This window comes from Gymnoscopelus braueri (genome assembly GCF_963280865.1).
Source record: "Gymnoscopelus braueri genome assembly, contig: SCAFFOLD_343, whole genome shotgun sequence".
Classification (NCBI taxonomy): Eukaryota; Metazoa; Chordata; class Actinopteri; order Myctophiformes; family Myctophidae; genus Gymnoscopelus; species Gymnoscopelus braueri.
The window spans coordinates 1-22,236 of NW_027660498.1; the positions used below are offsets into that span (position 1 = coordinate 1).

A 22,236-nucleotide genomic window follows, 5' to 3' on the forward strand; every position below is an offset into this window, starting at 1 on the left:
CGATACACTTATTTGTTTTAGCTCTTGCTCATTTGATTTTCCTAGTTTGTCTCATCTGTTTATGAAAGTAGGTAGCTGATATATTGCCCTTTTACTTTTATCGCTAGGTATACTCTTGGTTGCTTGTTTTAGAAGAGAATGCACTTAATACTTCTGGTGATTAGTAGTTTCGTTCCCTACCTATGTTGAATGCACTTATTGTAAGTCGCTTTGAATAAAAGCGTCTGCTAAATGACTGTAATGTAATGTAATGTAATTAATGAAGGTGCTAGGACAGGAGTCACTGACATTTCAATGTAAACTACATCCTCCTCGAGTCTGGGAACTACTGACCGCTCTGCAATATCAACGGTGATTAGAAAGGGTCATACAGTGAATAAACAGACAGTTATATATCATCACTAAATCTTCTGTATGAATTATACTATAATAATTATTTTGGATGTTGGATATCCAAAAGGTGTTTGAAACCATGAATCATGATATAATTTTGAGCAAGCGTAAAGGCCCTTACACACCAGGGAGTTTTTTTTCATGCGAATAATACGTTTTTTTTTTAAAACCTTATAAAGTCAATGCAATCTTCGACGGAGTGAAAAAAGGGGAAGCGAAAAAAGCGTCTTTTATTTATTCGGAACAAGTCCGAATTTTGCGTGTATTCGCATAATCGCTGGTGTGTAATGACCTTAAAGCTCCTTACACACCGGGCACGATTTTTTCATGCAAATAATGTTTTTTAAAAAAAAACCTTATAAAGTCAATACAAGCTTCCACGGAAGCGAAAAAGCAAAAAAGCGTCTTTTATTTATTCGGAACAAGTCCGAATTTTTCGTATATTCGCATAATCGCCGGTGTGTAATGACCTATAGGCTTTGGGTGTCAGCAGGCATGTGCACACATAGACATCAAAGGGGGCTTGAGCCCCTGCCCTTTTTATTCCTGTCTGTAAAAGTGCCCTCTCCAGACCATGAATATAGCACTTACTACTATGAAAGAAATGCCCCTTTCCATGCCATATACTATACTGAACGCAGGCATTCAAAATAATTGCCTTTTCAAACTCTCCTGAACTTGAACGCAGCATTTTATGCTGAAATAATTGCATCTCAAGTATTGGCTTGAATCTTGAGCGACGCGTTGTGAGCTTGGAAATCGGCTATTTTCGATATTTTCACCAAAAGTGTCCTTTTTAGAAATCTCAGCCCCTGCCCCTCTAACATTCTCTGCACGTCCCTGGGTGTCAGTGTATCTTTAAAGGGGGTTAGGTCTTATCTGGGGGGATGTAAATGGCATCATGTCCCTCACCTCAACCACCAAAACGTGGGGGTCCCTCAAGGAAGTATTTTGGATCCTCTTTTCCTCTTACTATTATTTTAATGACATTAAAGGGCCAGTTCACACATCCAAATTTGGTCAGAAATATAAATGTTTTGATCAATAATGCCCCTGTCAATTCTTTGTCTCACCCAAAAGATATCTATAAAGGAGTTTTATAGCACCTTGAACCCTCTTTAACAATTCCAGGATCTATTAATTATGCCACGCCTGCATGAACAACCCTTCATGAATATGCTAATATGCCACTTCCCTGTAATCAACATGCAGACCCCCCCCCCCCCCCCCAAATAAATAAATGATAATAAAAAAAAATATATAATGATAATAAAAAATAATGATAAACACATCTCGGTCACACTTGTACCATAAAAGGCAATATTAGACTAATTATGCCTTATCAGGGCTCAACATTTTGAATAGGCCTAAATCTTATAGTTTATTATATAGCATTTCTAAGTTATAAATGAATTGAAATGTAAATAGTATAACCTAGTTTTGCCATTGTTACGATGTAGGCAGTGATAGAATAAAGGTAATTGTGTTCTGTGCAAACTTTTAGAAAAATAACAACAGCATGTGTTGGTAGAATACTGTCATACATGTCTTTACATCTGATCATAACACCTAATGTCTACAATCTGTACCAGTCTCATCCCTGCGTTCTTTACTTATTCATGTGATTTACTTATTCATCCCACAACCAACCTACTTAGTTATCCTCTCTCTCTCTCTCCTCTCTCTCTCTCTCTCTCTCTCTCCCCCTTATTCCAGTGTCACTGAAAGTCAGTCCTGAAAGGTTTCAGTTCTTCCAATATCAGTCCATGTCACTGATCTGTGAGGAAGAAGACAACTCTATGCATTGGTGGTCTGTGAATAGAGAGACCAGTGAAAAGGTGAATGGAACCTGCAAAGAATGGGGAACCAACAAAGGTATGGGGAGAGAGAGAGAGAGACAGACACACACACACACACACACACACACACACACACACACACACACACACACACACACACACACACACACACACACACACACACACACACACACACACACACACACAGACACACACACACACACACACAGAGAGAGAGAGATTTAATTGAATCCCTCTTTCTTTTCATTCTGATTCTGTGTAGGAGAGTCCTGTTTCATGGAGAGCCTGTATCCTTGGGACAGTGGAATTTACTGGTGTCAGTCCAATTCAGGAGAACACAGCCAGTTCATCAGCATTGTGATCTCTGGTACAATAAATATAATTACTTCAATTGGATCAATATATTGTAGTGGGTAGACATAATTTGCATATTATCATTGGTTACACAGATATAGATTAATTTCCATTCAAGGGGTACATTTTATCTACTGTATGCCTATCAGTATTGTGTTGTGCAAAAAATTAACGTCTGATTCGAACACACATTTGTGAAGGCATACTTTTGATTTGTTGACAAGTCCATGTGTCATCTAACTTTTGGAGCTACCAACCATCAAATGTTCATAACTCAACCTGCTGTTGGTTCTAGATGGAGATGTGATCCTGGAGAGTCCTGTACTTCCTGTGAAGGAAAGAAGTGATGTCACACTCCGCTGCTTGTCCAAAGAAGAGTCAACCTCTGACCTTCCAGCTGGTTTCTATAAAGATGGATCCCTCATCAGGACTGAATCTACAGGACAGATGACCATCCATAATGTCTCCAAGTCTGATGAAGGATTCTACAAGTGTCACATCTCTGACCTTGGAGAGTCACCAGAGAGCTGGATGGATGTGACAGGTGAGTCTTGAGCCTTTGTGAGATGATTTGACCATTATCAACATGAGAAGATAAACCATTGTTTGGATGCTGAAAGCCATTGTTCTCTTTACAGATTCATCTTCCACCCACGATGCAACCTCTGCACTCCCCTCATGTCTCTGTCCAGACTGATCATCCATCTAGTGGTGCTCACTCCTTATGTGGTGTCAACCTTCCTCTACATATCCATAGTGAGAGACAGAGCTAGAGGTGAGACACACATGTTATATAAACACACACCTTAATATGTGTCCACCATACTAGTACTCATATACAGCGACACGACTAGAGGTCAATGTAATGGCCACACCCACTGTCCCTCCGACCACGGCCACTGTCCCTTCGGTCCTAGGATCTAATTATGATTATAATGTTGTTCATAATCTTGTGTTTATAATCCTATGTGCAAAAACGTGTTAAATAAATTGTCTCTGATTCTGAAAAAAACTATAGGAACATGAAAATGTAGAGCGCTTGGGTGGCACAGGGGTGAACCACCACCCCCGGAGTCTAGGAGTTGAATTCCGTCGTGGTGCATCTGGCTTGGTTGATTATCTTATATTTCATGGTTGGTAGCCCGCAGGATGATTGTGGGAAGAAAAATAATATACAAGACTATTCCTTATATATTTGTCACAGCAGATACTGTACATAATAGACACCACCCTATGACCGCTATCTCTCCCTACCACTGTGTGTAGCCTGCAGCACTGTACACTTGTTTCCAGAGCAGTTTTACTTAATTAAGTAAATAGTCAGTATACTGTACAACCATCTGTATAGTTCATGTCTCTCTCTCTCTCTCTCTCTCTCTCTCTCTTTCTCTCTCTCTCTCTCTCTCTCTCTCTCTCGCAGCTGCAGCCAATGTGAGGGAGAGAAGAGACATCAATGATGTCATCATGGAGGTAGCTGTGTAGCCAATCAGAAGTGTTGAAGGTGATCAGCACGCTGCTCTGCCTGTCACACAGTCCACTGTCTTAAAAGTAGATGTGTGTTTGGAATTCATGTTCAAGAAAAATGCAATAGATCTGAAACAACATCATTATATTCTGTATGATGTATAAATCATTATAAACTTCTTTCTTTTTTCTAATCTTTGTAAACAGTATTCTACTAAAGATATTATAATTTGAAAGCTTCCTGCTTGTGTATATGAAAGACATTCATTGCATGTACAAGAATAATTATGCCTGTGATTATGATAAAGGACTAATCACCTTGAAGGGTATTTCTCAATAATGCTCACCAATCATTATCCCACTTATTACACGGCTACTTAATAAAGTGTTTAATAAATTGACACAAAATGTAATGAAATGCTTTCAGTATCGAAAGAGTCCTTTAGATTATGCCAGATGTGTCGAGCGCAACAGGTCGGGTCACAAACCTCCGGTAGAAAGTGTTGATCAAATATTAATCAAATTCTGATATTCTGATTCTGATTCGGCATTGCCTATTTCTCGCATTAAATGTTCTCAAAAACTTTCTTTAGTGTACTGTTTAGCCTTATAATGACATAGTGTGTTTGTTTACATGGCTGCCTTATTGAACATGGCACAAATCAAGCACCTTGAATTGATTGATTATTAAAATGGTTGATTCAGGTGGGTTGTCTCCATAGGTCTGTTATTGGTTATTGATAGCAGTGGTCATTATTGAAAACTAACAGAATGAATTTATTGATTGACCAATCAGAATCAAGCATTCAACCAAGCTGTGTAATCACAGGGGGTCTTCAACGTTTTTCAGGCCAATGACCCCTTAGCTGGGGGGGGGGGGGGGGGGGGGGGAGAGAGAGAGAGAGAGAGAGAGAGAGAGAGAGAGAGAGAGAGAGAGAGAGAGAGAGAGAGAGAGAGAGAGAGAGAGAGAGAGAGAGAGAGAACCCCTATATATTGTTATTTTTAGCAATAGGGATGTTAGGGAATCGGGATCAAGTGGTTAATGTAAAAAATAAAAAGGGGGAAAAAAGTTTTCTATCACACTAAGATTTGGCGGCTCCCATGTAGTAACTCCCCTAGCTGCCCCGGACCCCGTGTTGAAGACCCATGGTCTATCATACTCTTATTAGTCAGCCTGGTCACCAGAGAAAACATTTATCCTAAAACTAACCATAAAAATACAGTTGAAATGCAACATACCTAAAATGTAACTCTTATGGGGTACAGAAACATTGTCACTGAACGATTTCCTCTGGCGATTGTGTTGTTTTAGTGGAAGTTTTAGTTTGAAGTGGAACTAAGACCTGGTGTACTCAGAACAGGACAGAAAGTCAGGACAGGATGTTTCAATGAACAAAACCACAGCACATGATATGTGCTGTAACACACACACGCTGGAAACACAGTCCTTTAAATTTCACGTCTGTAATTGTGTAAACATTCATCATTAATCATTATAAACTTCTTCTTTATTTTTCTAATCTTTGTAAATAGTATTCTACTAGATATTATAATTTGAAAGCTTCCTGCTTGTGTATATGAAAGACATTCATTGCATGTACAAGAATAATTATGCCTGTGATTATGATAAAGGACTGATCACCTTGAATGGTATTTATCAATAATGCTCACCAATCATTATCCCACTTATTACACGGCTACTTAATAAAGTGTTTAATAAATTGACACAAAATGTAATGAAATGCTTTCAGTATCGAAAGAGTCCTTTAGATTATGCCAGATGTGTCGAGCGCAACAGGTCGGGTCACAAACCTCCGGTAGAAAGTGTTGATCAAATATTAATCAAATTCTGATATTCTGATTCTGATTCGGCATTGCCTATTTCTCGCATTAAATGTTCTCAAAAACTTTCTTTGGTGTACTGTTTAGCCTTATAATGACATAGTGTGTTTGTTTACATGGCTGCCTTATTGAACATGGCACAAATCAAGCACCTTGAATTGATTGATTATTAAAATGGTTGATTCAGGTGGGTTGTCTCCATAGGTCTGTTATTGGTTATTGATAGCAGTGGTCATTATTGAAAACTAACAGAATGAATTTATTGATTGACCAATCAGAATCAAGCATTCAACCAAGCTGTGTAATCACAGGGGTCTTCAACGTTTTTCAGACCAATGACCCCTTAGCTGGGAGAGAGAGAGAGAGGGAGAGAGAGAGAGAGAGAGAGAGAGAGAGAGAGAGAGAGAGAGAAGAGGACCCCTATATATTGTTATTTTTAGCAATATGTTAAGGAATCGGGATCAAGTGGTTAATAAAAAAAATAAAAAGGGGGAAAAAAGTTTTCTATCACACTAAGATTTGGCGGCTCCCATGTAGTAACTCCCCTAGCTGCCCCGGACCCCGTGTTGAAGACCCATGGTCTATCATACTCTTATTAGTCAGCCTGGTCACCAGAGAAAACATTTACCCTAAAACTAACCATAAAAATACAGTTGAAATGCAACATACCTAAAATGTAACTCTTATGGGGTACAGAAACATTGTCACTGAACGATTTCCTCTGGCGATTGGGTTGTTTTAGTGGAAGTTTTAGTTTGAAGTGGAACTAAGACCTGGTGTACTCAGAACAGGACAGAAAGTCAGGACAGGATGTTTCAATGAACAAAACCACAGCACATGATATGTGCTGTTGTGGTTTGTTGTTACAGAAGTGGAACATGTTAGCATCAACTTCATGACAGGGGCTGACTGGAAACAAACACACACACACACACACACACACACACACACACACACACACACACACACACACACACACACACACACACACACACACACACACACACACACACACAGTGCAGCTCACCTGCATGCGTCAGCCGCAGGGGGAGGAGGAGGAGAGGAGACAGACATGCAGCAACTTAGTTTCGGTATAGCATGTTAGATGCACCTTTATTTTGTGTAGTTATGAAAACTCCCTCTAACATACAGTAGCTCTGATCCATAGCGTTAGAGGGAGTTAATAATAAGGATAATTCCTTTTAACAGGTCGTTCATGAAAGTCCTTGCGGTCTTGTTTCCAATGAGAACCTGTGAGCAATTGGGGTTAAGAGTCTTGCTCAGGGACAAATTTCATATCATCGGCACATATGCTGGGATAGCCTGGAATCGAACCTGGGGCAACCAGGGCCAGCTGGTTCCCTAGGCGGGCTTACTAACCACTCAGCTATGGCCGCCCCTAACTTGGTGCCACAGAGTCAGACAGTCCTTGTGTCCGTCCGACACAAGGTGCAGAAGGCTCTGACACATCTCCACTCAGGGGCTTAACACCGTTTTTCTTCCCACTGTATGTTTTAAGAATAAAGTATTTTCTTTTTAGGAGGGCCGGGGCATCTGGCTCTCCATATCCTGTCACTCTCAGCCACCAGCGGCGCGCAGATTTTTCCACAAACACATTGAGGAAATCTTACACAACACAAGCACATACATACACACAAGCGAGCGCACACACTGAGCCTGCCCTGTCATCCCGGTCATTTCAAGTGAAAAAGACCGGAAGGGTCGAAACGTCGTATACTGTCTGCTGTTTGTTATAAATAAATAACCTTTGGAGCATTACAAAAGTGAGTTGCGAGCCCTGCTTTGTTCTCCATAATACTATATTATAACTTATTTTATATCATTGAATTTGTCATTTATGTTCCTGTGCATATTATCACAATATTTTCAGAAATAACCGTTACCTGCACCCTGCATCTGAAACTGTATCTTGTCTAGGTGTTCATGCCAGGGTGCAGCTCTCTGCTGAGCATGTCATCAGAGGCGTCATTTGAGAAGAAACAACTATTTTTGCTATTTTGAAAAAGAAAAAAGAAAAGAGAATGTTTCTTCACCTACTGTAATAGGCTCACATTCCCAAAATAGGGACACCAGGTTGAAAGTAGATAATGAATGTGATGCAATCAGCGAGTCATCGCTGATCTAAAATCAGATTAATCAGCTAAAAAAAAGGTGGAGAAAATAGACATTAAGAACTGAATGTGAGGTTGTGAATGCTAGGGGGTGGCAATTGCCATCCCCTGGGACCCCTACTGACACCACTGTGTGTCATTTCATTGCTTTTGTCCTAATATCTGTCATCTCTGCAGACCTGCATATTTCTACGGCTGATGTCAGTGTGACTTCCTTCTCTCGAATGCTTAATGTATTCTTTGTTTCAGATGCAACACATTGTGAGCTTGTACATCTGCTAAATCTGGCGCACAACACCGCCTTTCGATGATGGCCAGTGGTGCCAGTTCCCAGGGACCAGCTTGACTTGGACTGCGAGGCCAATCAACAAATGTAATGTAATAGTAATCAAAAACCAAAAATGTCACCTGACTAACAGGACGGACGCTAAGGGAGCAAGTATTTTTTATCATGTTGTATTATATTTTTTTTACACACAAATACATATCATGCAACACGTGCACACGGACATCCTCTCAGGCTATGGCATTATAATTGCCGGTGCTACATAAAGAGGGAGATGTGCATCAGTTGGTTCAATAATCTAAACATTAAAACTGCACTTTTTATTAGAAGCCTAGTAAGTTATTTTTTTTATGTTAATTGTCAGATGTTGTGCCTGTAAGAGTGCATGAATAAATCCACTAGTGAGCTTTAGATGTGAAAGGCACCTTCATTTAATTATTCTTATATGTATGTATGTATATATATATATACATACATACATACATACATACATACATACATACATACATACATACATACATACATACATACTTACATACATACATACATACATACATACATACATACATACATACATACATACATACATACATACATACATACATACATACATACATTATATTACAGTCATTTAGCAGACACTTTTATCCAAAGTGACTTACAATAAGTGCATTCAACATACTGTAGGTAGGGAACGAAAACTACTAATCACCAGAAGTCTTAAGTGCATTTTCTGCAAAAACAAGCAACCAAGAGTATACCTAGCGCTAAGGTAAAAGTGCAATATATCAGCTACCTACTTTCTTAAACAGATGAGACAAAATAGCTAAATCAAATGAGCAAGAGCTAAAACAAATAAGTGTATCGACTAAACAAGATCCAATAAAACAATACATCAACTAGAAAAAGTGCTCCTCGGAGCACAGGTCTCCGCCAGGTCAGGTAGGTTATTGTGACCTCCTGGTGGCGCTATAACAGGCCAATGTGTTTTGGGTGACATTTGCTCCTCAACATAGTGTGAATGTGCGTGCAAAGTTTGACCGTAATCGGACGCTGCGTTCATGATTTGCGGCATTCTGTTAAAAACAAGCCACTACTGCAAACTTTAGATGTCAATCTTAGCCAATCAGGATGGAATATGAAAAATCAAACACATCCGTCTTGATCACATGACTATAGAGATCATGTGTACTGATTTGCGTGAAATTTGGATAAAATCGGAAGGAGTAATATGAAACAAATTGTTTTACATAAGTCGGCCTCCTGGTGGCGCTATAAAAGGCAGATGTGAAAAATGCAGGGCAAAGGTTTTTCCTTCACCTCTAGGGAGTGCGCTTACAAAGTTTTACACAGATCGGTGCAGTTATAGGTAATAACATGAATCGGCCTGTTATAGCGCCACCATGAGGCTGATTTGAATATTTTTTCTCTCTTCCTCGGCATAGTGGAAATATGCGTGCAAAATTTCAAGAAATTGCATGCTATGTTCATGATTTGAGGCATTTTGTTCAAAACGGAGCACTCCTGCAAACTTTGGAAGCCATTTTTAGCCAATCAGGATGGAATACGAAAAATCTGAAAGACCTGTTTCGTTTAATGACTATAGAGATACTGTGTACCGATTTGTGGGATTTTTGGACAAAATCTGTAGGATTACTGTCAAAAAATATGTTTTGCACAAATCGGCCTCCTGGTGGCGCTATAAAAGGCCCATGTGAAAAATTTGGGGCAGAGGTTCTGCTGTGGCATCCAGGGAGTGTGTGTGCACAGTTTCACTGCGAGCAAGCCAACGGTGCCGGAGATTAGCTGTCCACAGACAGAATGACGGACACACGGACGGGCACACGGACAGACGGACGGACAGACAGGGGGCAAAACATACTCTCTCGCCATGCCTTTCGGCCTGGCGGAGACAATAAAACAAGCGTTCGTACAACTAGTTAACAACAAGTAGGCCAGGAAAAGATGAAGGGTAGTGTTTCCTGAAGAGGTGGGTTTTCAGCCTGCGGCGAAAGATGGGCAGTGACTCTGCTGTCCTGACATCAGTGGGAAGTACCTACCTACCTACCTACCTACCTACCTACCTACCTACCTACCTACCTACCTACCTACCTACCTACCTACCTACCTACCTACCTACCTACCTACCTACCTACCTACCTACCTACCTACCTAATACGTGTGTGTGTGTGTGTGTGTGTGTGTGTGTGTGTGTGTGTGTGTGTGTGTGTGTGTGTGTGTGTGTGTGTGTGTGTGTGTGTGTGTGTGTGTGTGTGTGTGTGTGTGTGTGTGTGTGTGTTTAGTAAGATCTGGTAGACTACAATAAGACATGTCATTTCTTGGTTTTACACTGAACATTTAACTGTTCCCTGTCCTCTTATGCCCTCTGCTGGTTTAAAACTGCATGACATATACACTAAATGGGACTAAAATGACTCATTCTAATGTAATGGAAACATGATTGATATTTTCTTGTTAAAGGTTATCATGATGACATCATCCTCTAGAGATGCGGGGCTTTTCAAAATGCCAAACTAGATGAATGAAACAGTAATCTTTAGACCCTGTAGAACACAAAAGACCCTCAGAAACAACATGAGAGAGAAACCCTGGATCCCTTCCATTCCCCTGCACTGCAACCCAACCGCACTGCATGTGCACCTACATATCATAGTCTCTATTGTGTCTTAACCCATTAAGACCTGAGGCCGATTCTAAAAATGTTTTCTAAATCCTAAAATCCTATCCTAAAATATAAAAAATATATTAAAAAAATATAAAAAATATATTTAAAAAATATAAAAAATTAAAATAGAAAAAAATTAAAATAGAAAAAATATAAAATATCTCAAAATATTTTGTTCCAGGGACCCCCCAGAAGCAAAGATTAGAGTTACAAATGTTCACTTTAAAAAATATATATATTCAAAAATGTTCACAATTTTTTCAAAAATAGCAGATCTACAAGCTCATGGCACTCAGTGCGACGCTATGAGCTTTTTTGAATAGCCGAAGAAATCTAAAAATGACACAGTCAGATGCGTTCCTTACTGGGTTAATTTGAATATGAGGATGATAACTTTTGGATATACACGCAATGACTGATTGATTTAGCTTCCCTCCTGACTGACATCCTGAATGAACTGAATTACACCTTTGATGGAGATGATCAGCACACCATCACATCAAATCGATATGTCGACAAATCATTACCCAAAAAATAATTTATTTAGTGGAGGACAGCCCTATTGGGCATTTTATGTTTAATTGTGACTGTTCCATGGATGACGATGAGCGTGACAATGCTCTAACTAAGCCAGTGGTTTTCAAAGATTTTTCCAAGGCACACCATTGGGCAAGACAAAATCTCATGGCACGCTTGTATTATACAAAAAAATAATGTCAGAATGTGTTGCACCACGGCATGTTGTGAGCTTGTAAATCGGCTATATAAATTGTAAGCGATCTTTGACGATCAGCCTGTGAGAGTTGGCTCTGGGAACTAGCTGCTAGTCCATTTAAGTGAAGTTGGTAGCTGCTTGTTGCTATTGTCAAAAAAGGCCACAAGGTGGTCTGTCACTGCTGATCAGTACTTTGACTTGAAATCCTCCATGTGAAAAAACTCTCACAGAGGTATGTTGATACAAACATCACTGTCACTATACGGTATCTGTTATCTGGTAACTTTAACATAATAGTTAACATCCACATGATGTAAGATTATTGTGTAGTACAGTAATTACATTGGTAATTTAAACATGCCTGTGTGTGTGTGTGTGTGTGTGTGTGTGTGTGTGTGTGTGTGTGTGTGTGTGTGTGTGTGTGTGTGTGTGTGTGTGTGTGTGTGTGTGTGTGTGTGTGTGTGTGTGTCAGTTCAGGGAGCCGTGACTGGGACCATTTACTTTCAAATATTTAGGATGGGGTAGAAGCAGCCCCTCACAATTTGGACTGATCCTTGTTTATGTTGAAATCTGATCGTTCTCACAGGCTTTTCATTTCACCCTGAAGAGTTTCTGTCAGAAGTTCTTTCTGTTAAACAAAAAGGTCAGGAGCCGGTTTCTCCTGTTTCCCTAGCGTGCGACAGCTTGATTTTTACACAACAACATCACTGTTATGCACTGTTAACTGATATGTACATCATATAACACATTTTGGACTGGCTGTGTGTAGCCTGAAAATGAATGACCTCAGTTTAGACTCTTATGCTACTTGAGGTCTTACTTTTCTCATCATAACATGTATGTCTGTCAGCAGTATAAAACTATGTCTAGCAGTTAACTGACCACAGGTTCAGCTGTCAGAAATGAACATCTGAAAACAGTAAGCAGTATTTCTACTGCTTACTGCAAGCTCAAATCATGACATGTTATAGATCAGGCATCTATAGGTTAAAAAAAATAACATAATGATGACAGTGTCCCAATATGCAGGTGAATATAATTATGAGCAAGGAGGTGAGAAAGCCAGGGCAGACATAAGGTCACCAGGACATCATTATGTTTGTCGATCAATCATAATCCAAGAATATTTGGTCTAAGAATATAGTCCAAGAATATTGACAATGATGTAGGTAGAGGATTGCTGCTTTATATTCATAGGTCATTAGAAGTCAAGGAAGTTGCATTAGTGACAGAGTTCCAAGAGAATATTTTTGTGGAGATAAAATGTAACAACAAAGAGTCTATGCTTGTGGGTTTAATCTATAGGTCACCGTCTGACAGTGGTACAGAGACTAATAACGGAAATCTTCTGGTTTTAATGGAGGAAGTGTCATCTAGGAAGTATTTACATTAATTATTTATGGTAGATTTTAATTTGCCAAATATAGATTGGAATTTGCTTGATGCAAAGGGAGATGGAGCTACATTAGACAAAAAAAAATTGGACTGTGTTCAGAATGCATTGTTGTTTCAACATGTTCTGGAACCAACAAGGCCGTCCAGTGAGCATTGCACCCCTGCAACATGACACCACATGTGTTGGATCTTATATTCACAAATGAGAAAAATTTGGTCGAGGATGTTCAATATCGATCACTGTGTTTTGCTGTTTAAGGTCATATGTTGATGTTGTACAAAAATTAGGAAAAACGAAAAAATAAGAAAAAAATACAATAAGGGGAATTTTGAGGCAGCAATTAGGGAATTGGAAATATTTGATTGGAAAAACTATTTCTCTGACTATGATGTAGACAATAAATGGAGATTATTAAAGTTGAAGTTGAAAGAAACAGAGGATAAATATGTGCCAAATATCAAGAGCAGGCCATTGAATAGGAAGCACAACTTTCCCTTAGACAGTATTACAAAAACAAAAATTATGGAAAAAAAACTCTCTTGCAAGAAAGGCTATAAAAAGTAAAGACCCAGAGGTACAAAAAGAATATCGAGAGAGAGTTAGAAATTGTGTGAGAACGAGAACACAGAATTTAAGAAATCTATATGAAGAAGACTTAGCAAGACAATCTAAACACAAACCAAAAGTTATTTGGGATCACATTAACAAAAGGAAAATTGCTACAACTAAACTGTAACTCTGAAAAGAGAAAGAATTTCTTTACACTTCGAGCTGTAAGAGCATGGAACAAACTTCCAGAGGAAGTGGTCCAGGCTCCTTCAGTCAATACCTTCAAGAATAGACTTGACAAATTCTGGTCATCAAAAGACTTTCTGTACAATTATAGGGCTGGCTTGTAACTTCATAGACTAGATTTTAAATGTTTTAATGTAAAAATGAAATTATGCATGTACCGTATGTATAGTGGGGGATTGTATGTATTGTATGTGGGTTGTGGGGTGGGGTGAGTTGGTGGGTTGAAGGTTAGTACATTGTGAATTGTGAATGTCGCAATTTGAAAAGAAATATTTATATTGTGTTGAGTCTGGCGTAGAGGATTGCATCCATTCCTGTGCCAGAAAATGTTCAATAAATTTCAATACATTTCAATAATAAGCCAATGGATATCACATGGTGAAAGCCCCCTCCTCTTGGGTATAAAAGGGAGAGAGGTCTGTCGGTATAAGTTCAGTTGAAATTCAGACTCAACTCGGTTTTATTGAATGACCTTGTGCAAAAAACTCTGCCTGTACATCTAATCCCATCTCTGAGTTCTTCAAAAACTTTGAGTCACCAGTGGTTTCGAGAAAGGCACTTTTGAATAAGTGTTGGGAAAAATTCCAAACTTCACACCTGGCCCAGACTTAGAATCTTGCCACAACACTGCACAAGTAGTACACCCCCTGGACATGTCGCTAGTATGTCACATGATATACAAGTACCGTAATTTTCAGACTAAAGTCGCGACTTTTTTCCCCATTTTTGGACCCTGCGGCTTATATAACGGTGCGGCTAATCTATGGATTTTTACAGCTAACTGCCACTAGGGGACCTTCTAAATCTATGGATTTTACAGGTTACAGTCCACCACCTTTAACGCTATGGGCTCTATGCCCCCCCCCCCACCGGGCTTCAGCAGGAAAAGCTGGAGGCCAGAAAAGAGTGAGACAGGCAGCGAGCGAACAAAAGAAAGCAAAAGTGGAACCGAGAGTGGTACGAGAGACAGAACGAGAGCAAGACAGTTAGTGCAAAGGAAGTTTTCATGCACAACCCCTCATTATGGAAAACAAACGTAGAAATGCATATGATGCAGCTTTGCCTTTTAAGTTAAAGGCAGTCAATCTGGCTGTAAAATAAGGAAATAGAGCTGCTGCACGTACCCTTGGCATCAATGAGTCAATGGTGACACGTTGGAGACGCCAGCGTGAAGAACTGTCTCAATGCAAAAAGTTGAAAAAAGCTTTCAGAGGTAATAAAAGCAGATGGCCAGAACTTGAAGACTTTCTTGAAGATTGGCTGAACACACAGAGAGCAGACGGCCGAGGTGTTTCCACCGTGCAGATCCGACTGAAAGCCAAAACAGTCGCCACCGAAATGAAAATTGAACATTTTAGAGGCGGACCATCCTGGTGTTTCAGATTTATGAGACGAAAGGGACTGTCCATCAGGGCGCGGACGACTGTGTGTCAGCAACTCCCTCCAGACTACCAGGAAAAAATTTAAACTTAGGCAAATTCACACAAGAAAGAGGAATATTCCATCGGACCGGACCAGATCATAAATATGGATGAAGTGTCTTTGACGTTTGACCTGCCTCTCACTAGGACTGTTAGCAAGAAAGGTGAATCGTCCATCACGTTGAGAACCACTGGCCACGAGAGAACGGATTTCACTTGTGTTCTGGGCTGCACAGCATCCGGATTAAAGATTCCACCAATGGTGATTTTTAAGCGGATTACTATGCGAAAAGAAAAGATCCAGAACGGCATCTCCTTTAAAGTCAACAAGAAAGGGTGGATGATGGAAAGCGTAATGAAGGATTGGCTGAATGAGTGCTACGTCAAGCGTTGCTCGTTTTGGACAGCATGAGGGCCCATATAACAGATTCTGTGAAAGCAGCCATCAAGAGTACAAACTCAATTCCAGCTGTGATTCCTGGGGGCACGACGAAGCATCTGCTGCCACTCGACATCAGTGTGAATCGTGCGTTCAAAGTGGCACTAATCGTTCAGTGGGAGGCGTGGATGAGTAGCGGCGATAAATCATTCACCAAAACTGGTCGCATGCGAAAAGCAACTTTTGCTCAAGTCTGCGAGTGGATCCTGACAGCGTGAAGAAGTGTCAAAACATTCACGATCACCAACGGGTTTCGAAAGGCTGAACTGTCTGCTGCGTGATGAAGAGGAGGACGCCGCCACGGCTGAGGCCCTTCAGAGGATGTTCGATTTCGACAGTGACGAAGAGGAGTTTGTTGGTTTTGAGAGCGACAACGAAGGAGAGACTGGGAGAGTGGCTGACGAAGCCACCCTGAGCCTGTTCGTTTCCGACACTGAAGAGGAGGACTTTGGTGGTTTTAGTACGCAGGAAGAAGACGAAGATGAGGATTAATGACTGACTTTTCTTGTTACAGCCGTGTTACTGCACTTTGGCCTAAAAGATGAAGACGAGGATTAATGACTTTTCTGGTAGGCTGGTTATATTTTAAGCAGCCGTGTTACTGTACCTTTAGGCTTACTGCCGTGTTACAGGCACTTTATTTTGCACTTTCAAGAAACACATTTAATTTAGCCATTGATATTGCCTCGTCAAGCGCTGTAAGCTTTGTTTGTTGTTATGGTACTACTGTAGGCTATACTGTAGATCAGTGGTTTTCAACCTTTTTCATGCCAAGGACCCCTAAATTGACATACATTTGGCCGCGGAAATAGCAGATCTACAAGCAGATCTACAAGCAGATCTGCAAAAATAGCAGATCTACAAGCTCATAGCACGGCACTCGGTGCCGCGCTATGAGCTTGTACATCTGCTATTTTTGAATAGCCAAAGCTAAGTGGTTAAAAATGATTGTGACGGTATTAACTAATTTTGCTGGGGACCCCCTGGTACTCCCTCAAGGACCACTGGTGGTCCCTGTACCACTGGTTGAAAATCACTGCTGTAGATCACTGCCGGGACGTGCGCTCCCGTTTATTAACTGCGGTGACGCAGTGTTTATTATTGCTGCACAGTGTACACGTTTCAAATGCTGTTAAACATGTGAAAGTTTGTGTGTCTGAAACGCTATGTGATACAGTACAGTTTACACAGCACAGTACATGTTCCGTAGCAACTATTGCACTAAATGGTAACACTTGGTAAGCAACTTGTTTGTTGAAATGTTAATAAATGGGAGCTTCCCGAAACAGCCATCTCTTTCCTGACAATCCCCTCTGTGCACAAACCCTTACATATGGTAATTAAACATTAAAGCACCTGTGGCTGCCAATCACCACTGTATTTATTGACGTTTTTCAGTTTAGTAGTGTTGTTGTTGTTTTTTTGTCCCCCCCGCACACACGCACACACACACACACACACACACACACACACACACACACACACACACACACACACACACACACACACACACACACACACACACACACACATTTCGCCTCCCCAAAATGTAATTCCTGGATACGCCACTGTCTCAGTGTGGAGTGGACACGAACCACAAGGACACTAAGTTGGTTTAAGAAGTTCACTGCTCCTCCTTCTAAATGGTTTTGTATCAATCAATCTATCAATCAATCAATCCATCAATTTTGCATCTGAGGTATATTTCATAATATGATATACACATTTGAGCCATACTCTACAAGTAGCCTACAGTCAGACAGGAGAGGGGGTTCAGACAGAGAGGTGCCGGTTTGTCTGAGCTGGGTGGGGGTTACAATTAGCATTGCCTTTTGTTCTACCTGGGAGACAGTGGGTCTATGCCTGTGTCTCCCATCCCCCCTTCCTGCCTCATACAGGTGCAAATCGAATCAGGGACTCAGAGTGTGATCTATTGTTTGTCTGGGTGGGGTCTCACCTTTGGAGGCTGACCCCAACCCCCTTATTCAATGCTATATAGATGGGATGTATTTGTAACTATCTGTGTGTGTCACTCAGCGGCCGTCAGGCTGCTGTGAGGGGACCTCAGTGTCCATGGAAGGCTGTTTGTACTCTGAATAAACTGGATGCAAGGAACCTCACTGCTGGAGTGATGACTCAATTCATTCTACAACCATTCATTCACACCACTGGAACAACAAACTAACTACAATATGGCAGTGGAAGAGATACCACACATCTCTTCATGAAAAGCACTGCATACTCCAGTCCCAGTTTGGTTATGGTGAATGATATCACTCAGGTAGGGATTGTTTTAATTATGAAACCACGGTTAAACAACACTCACCTACTTTTATGTTATATGTTTTATGTTGAAACGAGTTCTTTATAGTTGACAACAAGTTCCACCTGTTGACCCTCAATGATGGTGCTCTGAGTGAGAGGAGTGTGGCATCTGAAGACGATTCACATTTTTGTCTCTGATACATTGAGTTGAAGGAATTTTTGCGTCAGTTCAATAAATAAATAAAATAATAAATAAAAGTGATATGACTTGTTTCAACAACGAAACTAATTATAACTGAGTCGCCTACAAACTTCAGGATGTACACATATCAGTTCTCAAACTACCTCCAACTGTTATCAGTATACAGATAACAGTTGTGGTGAACCTGTATAATAATAATAAGGGTAATAATAATAATAATAATAATAATAATAATAAGTGTAATAATAATAATAATAATAATAAGTGTAATAATAATAATAATAATAATAATAATAATAATAATAATAAGTGTAATAATAATAATAATAATAATAATAATAATAATAATAATAATGAAGAGTGCTCACCTGACATGCACTCATTTACACACACCCTCTGGTTTCTGTTGGATAGGATACAACCAATCAAACTCAACAACAAAGTAGAGATTATCCACAAACAGGTGGGGTTGAATGGGGTTGAAACCTGATGAAAAACAGCTTGGCATCCAAGTACTGCCCTCAGGGTGTTTGAATAAAAAGTCAAGCAAGGTAGCAGTACACCCCGCCCGGCTATCCTATATGCAAATTCAAACGGATCCAGAAGGTGTTGGGTTTTGTCCAAAGGTTCCTGTTTTATCTGTTTCTCAAAATACTTTATGATCAGGAAGGGCAGAGCTACAGATTTTTTGTAATTCAGAACCTTTTAGGTCCTGTGTGTGTGTGAGTGTGTGCGCGCGCGCGCGCGCGTGCGTGCGTGCGTGTGTGTGTGTGTGTGTGTGTGTGTTAATTGTGTTTGACATTTAGATCGTGTCAAAGGTCATGTCTCACCTAGCCACAGGATCTGACACGAATTTTGACCTGATGGTCAAGATTAATCCCCTGAGTAAGCAGGCGGGCTATATTAGATCAATGGTGAAAATGTCAGCACTTGCGCAGGAAACCGGGTTCATATCCTGGGTAGAAGAGGAAAGTTACGTAGTGCAGCTTTAATGTACATGTAACGTTTTATTTGAGTATTTTATAAGCAAGTTGTATTGGTAGTTGTCATGTGTTTGATCAGTAGGCTACTAAGTTATGTTTGTTTACTGAGAGTACAGCAGCGTCAGTTGAGGACAGACCACAGAAGTAGTTGTTAGGACTCAGGGGGTGCTGCAGCCCCCTCAGCACCCCTACTTCCCACGGCTATGAGTGAAACTTAACACAATAGAGGAAAGACAAATATAGTTATATAGACACTTTTATTATTTTATTTATCATTTTTATGTTTATTATATTTTATTTTAATATCATTTAGTTACTGTAACAATGTTATCTCAATCAAGTATGGAAAGATTGGATTAGGAAAGGAAGGTAACTGAACGTGAATGTGTACTATAGGCTAAGCATGAATGTGTACAGGAGCTAATGGGGCCGAGGGCATGCTGAAGCTAGGAAAATGTGAAGCTAGCAAGGTTCAAAAGAATGAAAAATATACACTCTTGCACATATATTGATAGCCCAAAATAGAATTTTACAAAAAATCTGGCACAATTAATTGTTACAAGCTTTTAGTGTAGTTGAGAGTGATGGCTTTTGAGAGATGTAAGCACATTAGTGCTGAGGTACAATATACCAGGAGAGACCAGCTGGGCAGAAGAACATATTAAAATAGAAAATCGCAGCCCACACACTGGATCGTACAACATGATGATCCACACACAAAAGCAAACACAAAGTGTGCGCTTCATGAAGGCAATATCTCTAAATCATGTTCAGACTTAAGCACAACACATACCACGAGAACACAGGTTGGGACAAGTCATGCATTTGTGGAGAGGAGAGGAATGTTGGCCAGGTGTGACTATAATAACCTCATATATATATATATATATATATATATATATATATATATATATATATATATATATATATATATATATATACATATACATATACATATACATATATATATATATATATATATATATATATATATATATATATATATATATATATATTATATGTACTAGACCATACCCGGTGAAGGGCGCAGGCGAAAGTAGTTGCAAACTTGGGGTTATTGCACGTCCTGTCGCGCGGTTTCTCCCCGCCACGCGTCCCGTCGTGCCGCTGCTTGTTTCTCGCGCAAAACCTGGCAACGTTATCTCCCATTGTTTGACACATAAACGCTAATAAGAAGCTGAGATTTGATGACATTGAAAAACGGGCTTCGCAGTTAAGTTCAGATGGTAATGGTCAATGAAATGGCTGTGTGCAAAATCAGAGCAATTGCTCCAGCCACTGAGGAGAACCGGGCAACTTCACCATGACACGACTACAAACAGACAGAGTTACAGAGGTTTGTTAAACTGTAGGAGGATATATACACACACACACACACACACACACACACACACACACACACACACACACACACACACACACACACACACACACACACACACACACACACACACACACACACACACACACACACACACACACACACACACACACACACACACACACCAAATGGACCCTTACAGGTCTGTAACTCTGAGAGTGTACAAATGGAACCAAAGGGACCCTTACAGGTCTGTAACTCTGAGAGTGTAGCCTACTAATGGAACCAAATGGAGTATGCCTAAAGTATGCCTCTTGACTTCTGTATGAATATTCAGCTTTGTAACTAAATAAAATAATATCTCTCTTAAGCTTATCTTAGAAAAAGGTATGTAGCCCCTTTGCCATGGCTGTACAACATATTCTGTCAATTTGAGAAGAGCTCATCTCGCACAGCTCTCTCGTGCTTTGCAGTGTTGATATGGGCTTGCAGGTCTAAAGAACCTTTATTTGCGACGGACCCATAAGTGCCAGCTTTGCAGACAATACACACTGCTTCTCAGTGGTCACGACTAAGACTAAGAAAATAGTACATTTTCTGCATTTCGACTGTGAAATGGCATTTGAATTTTGGCATTTTCATTCATTCACGGAGAGCTCAGGCTCAGTGCTGCGCAGCGAGCCTTTGCATTGATCTGAGCGAGGAGTGCAGGGCAGAGTTAAGTTATGAATAATACACGTTCCGGGGTGTGGTGTGGAAGTCCGCCTCTTAGCGTGTGTTTCCAAACGAACCATTGTACGTGAATAATATAAATATAAGTCCCGTAGGAGAGGGATCGATGATGAGCTTCCTAGAGATCCAACTGCGTTCCTCAGGGGGGTAACCCTCCCAGTCCGCCAGGTACTGGAAACCCCGACCCTGGCGCCGCACCTTCAGCAGCCGCCGAACCGTCCACTGAGGATGTCCGTCGACCATCTGAGGAGGCGGAGGAGCCGGGGCAGAGGGCATGAGAGGACTCGAGGAAACAGGTTTGACCTTGGACACGTGAAACACGGGGTGCACCCGCATGGAGGCAGGGAGCTTGAGACGTACCGCCGCAGGACTCAGGACGCGGTCAATCTCAAATGGGCCGATGAACCGTGGGGCCAACTTCCTGGAGGATACCTGGAGCGGTAGATCAGCAGAGGAGAGGTACACCCGTTGCCCAACCTGGTACACCGGTGCAGACGAGCGGCGACGGTTGGCCCCACGGCAGGAGCGCTCGTTGGAGCGGAGCAAGGCGGTGCGGACCTCCTTCCACACCCGCCGACATCGACGGAAGTGAGCCTGGACAGAGGGGACAGAGGCCTCAGACTCCTGGAGGGAGAACAACGGGGTTTGGTAACCCAGAGAGGCCTCAAATGGGGACTTGCCAGTGGCGGAGCAGGTTAGGGCAGGGTAGATCCTTGCTCCAGGAGGTGGGATGGAGAGCAGAGACACAGCGGAGGGCAGACTCCAGGCTCTGGTTGGCCCGTTCAGCCTGGCCATTGGTTTGTGGGTGGTAACCCGAGGAGAGGCTAATGGTAGCGCCGATCTCCTTACAGAAGGCCCGCCAGACCTGGGACGTGAATGCAGCAGTCTCTGCCGAGGACGGGAGTTTAGGGAGCGCCACCAGGTGCACTGCCTTGGAAAACCGGTCCACCACGGTGAGGATGATGGTGT

At 41.0% G+C, this 22,236-nt stretch overlaps 1 protein-coding gene across 1 annotated transcript; it reads left to right on the forward strand.

Annotated features, from left to right (window-relative positions):
* The first annotated feature begins 2,146 nt into the window (after nt 1-2,146).
* On the forward strand, nt 2,147-4,103 carry LOC308081502 (Fc receptor-like protein 5). The gene is made up of 5 exons (XM_080457879.1): nt 2,147-2,268; nt 2,476-2,580; nt 2,863-3,111; nt 3,206-3,342; nt 3,988-4,103. Exons 1-4 carry the CDS (start codon nt 2,160-2,162, stop codon nt 3,262-3,264), a joined length of 522 nt encoding a protein of 173 aa, XP_080314005.1. The 5' UTR covers nt 2,147-2,159; the 3' UTR covers nt 3,265-3,342; nt 3,988-4,103.
* The last annotated feature ends 18,133 nt before the right edge of the window (nt 4,104-22,236 follow it).

What these genes read in the sequence shown, in the direction of transcription:
- LOC308081502 (XM_080457879.1), top strand. Translation starts at nt 2,160, where the DNA reads ATGTCACTGATCTGTGAGGAAGAAGACAACTCTATGCATTGGTGGTCT. An exon ending in CATCAGCATTGTGATCTCTG is followed by an intron (nt 2,581 to 2,862) that starts GTACAATAAATA and finishes TGTTGGTTCTAG; the next exon opens with ATGGAGATGTGATCCTGGAG. An exon ending in GAGCTGGATGGATGTGACAG is followed by an intron (nt 3,112 to 3,205) that starts GTGAGTCTTGAG and finishes TTCTCTTTACAG; the next exon opens with ATTCATCTTCCACCCACGAT.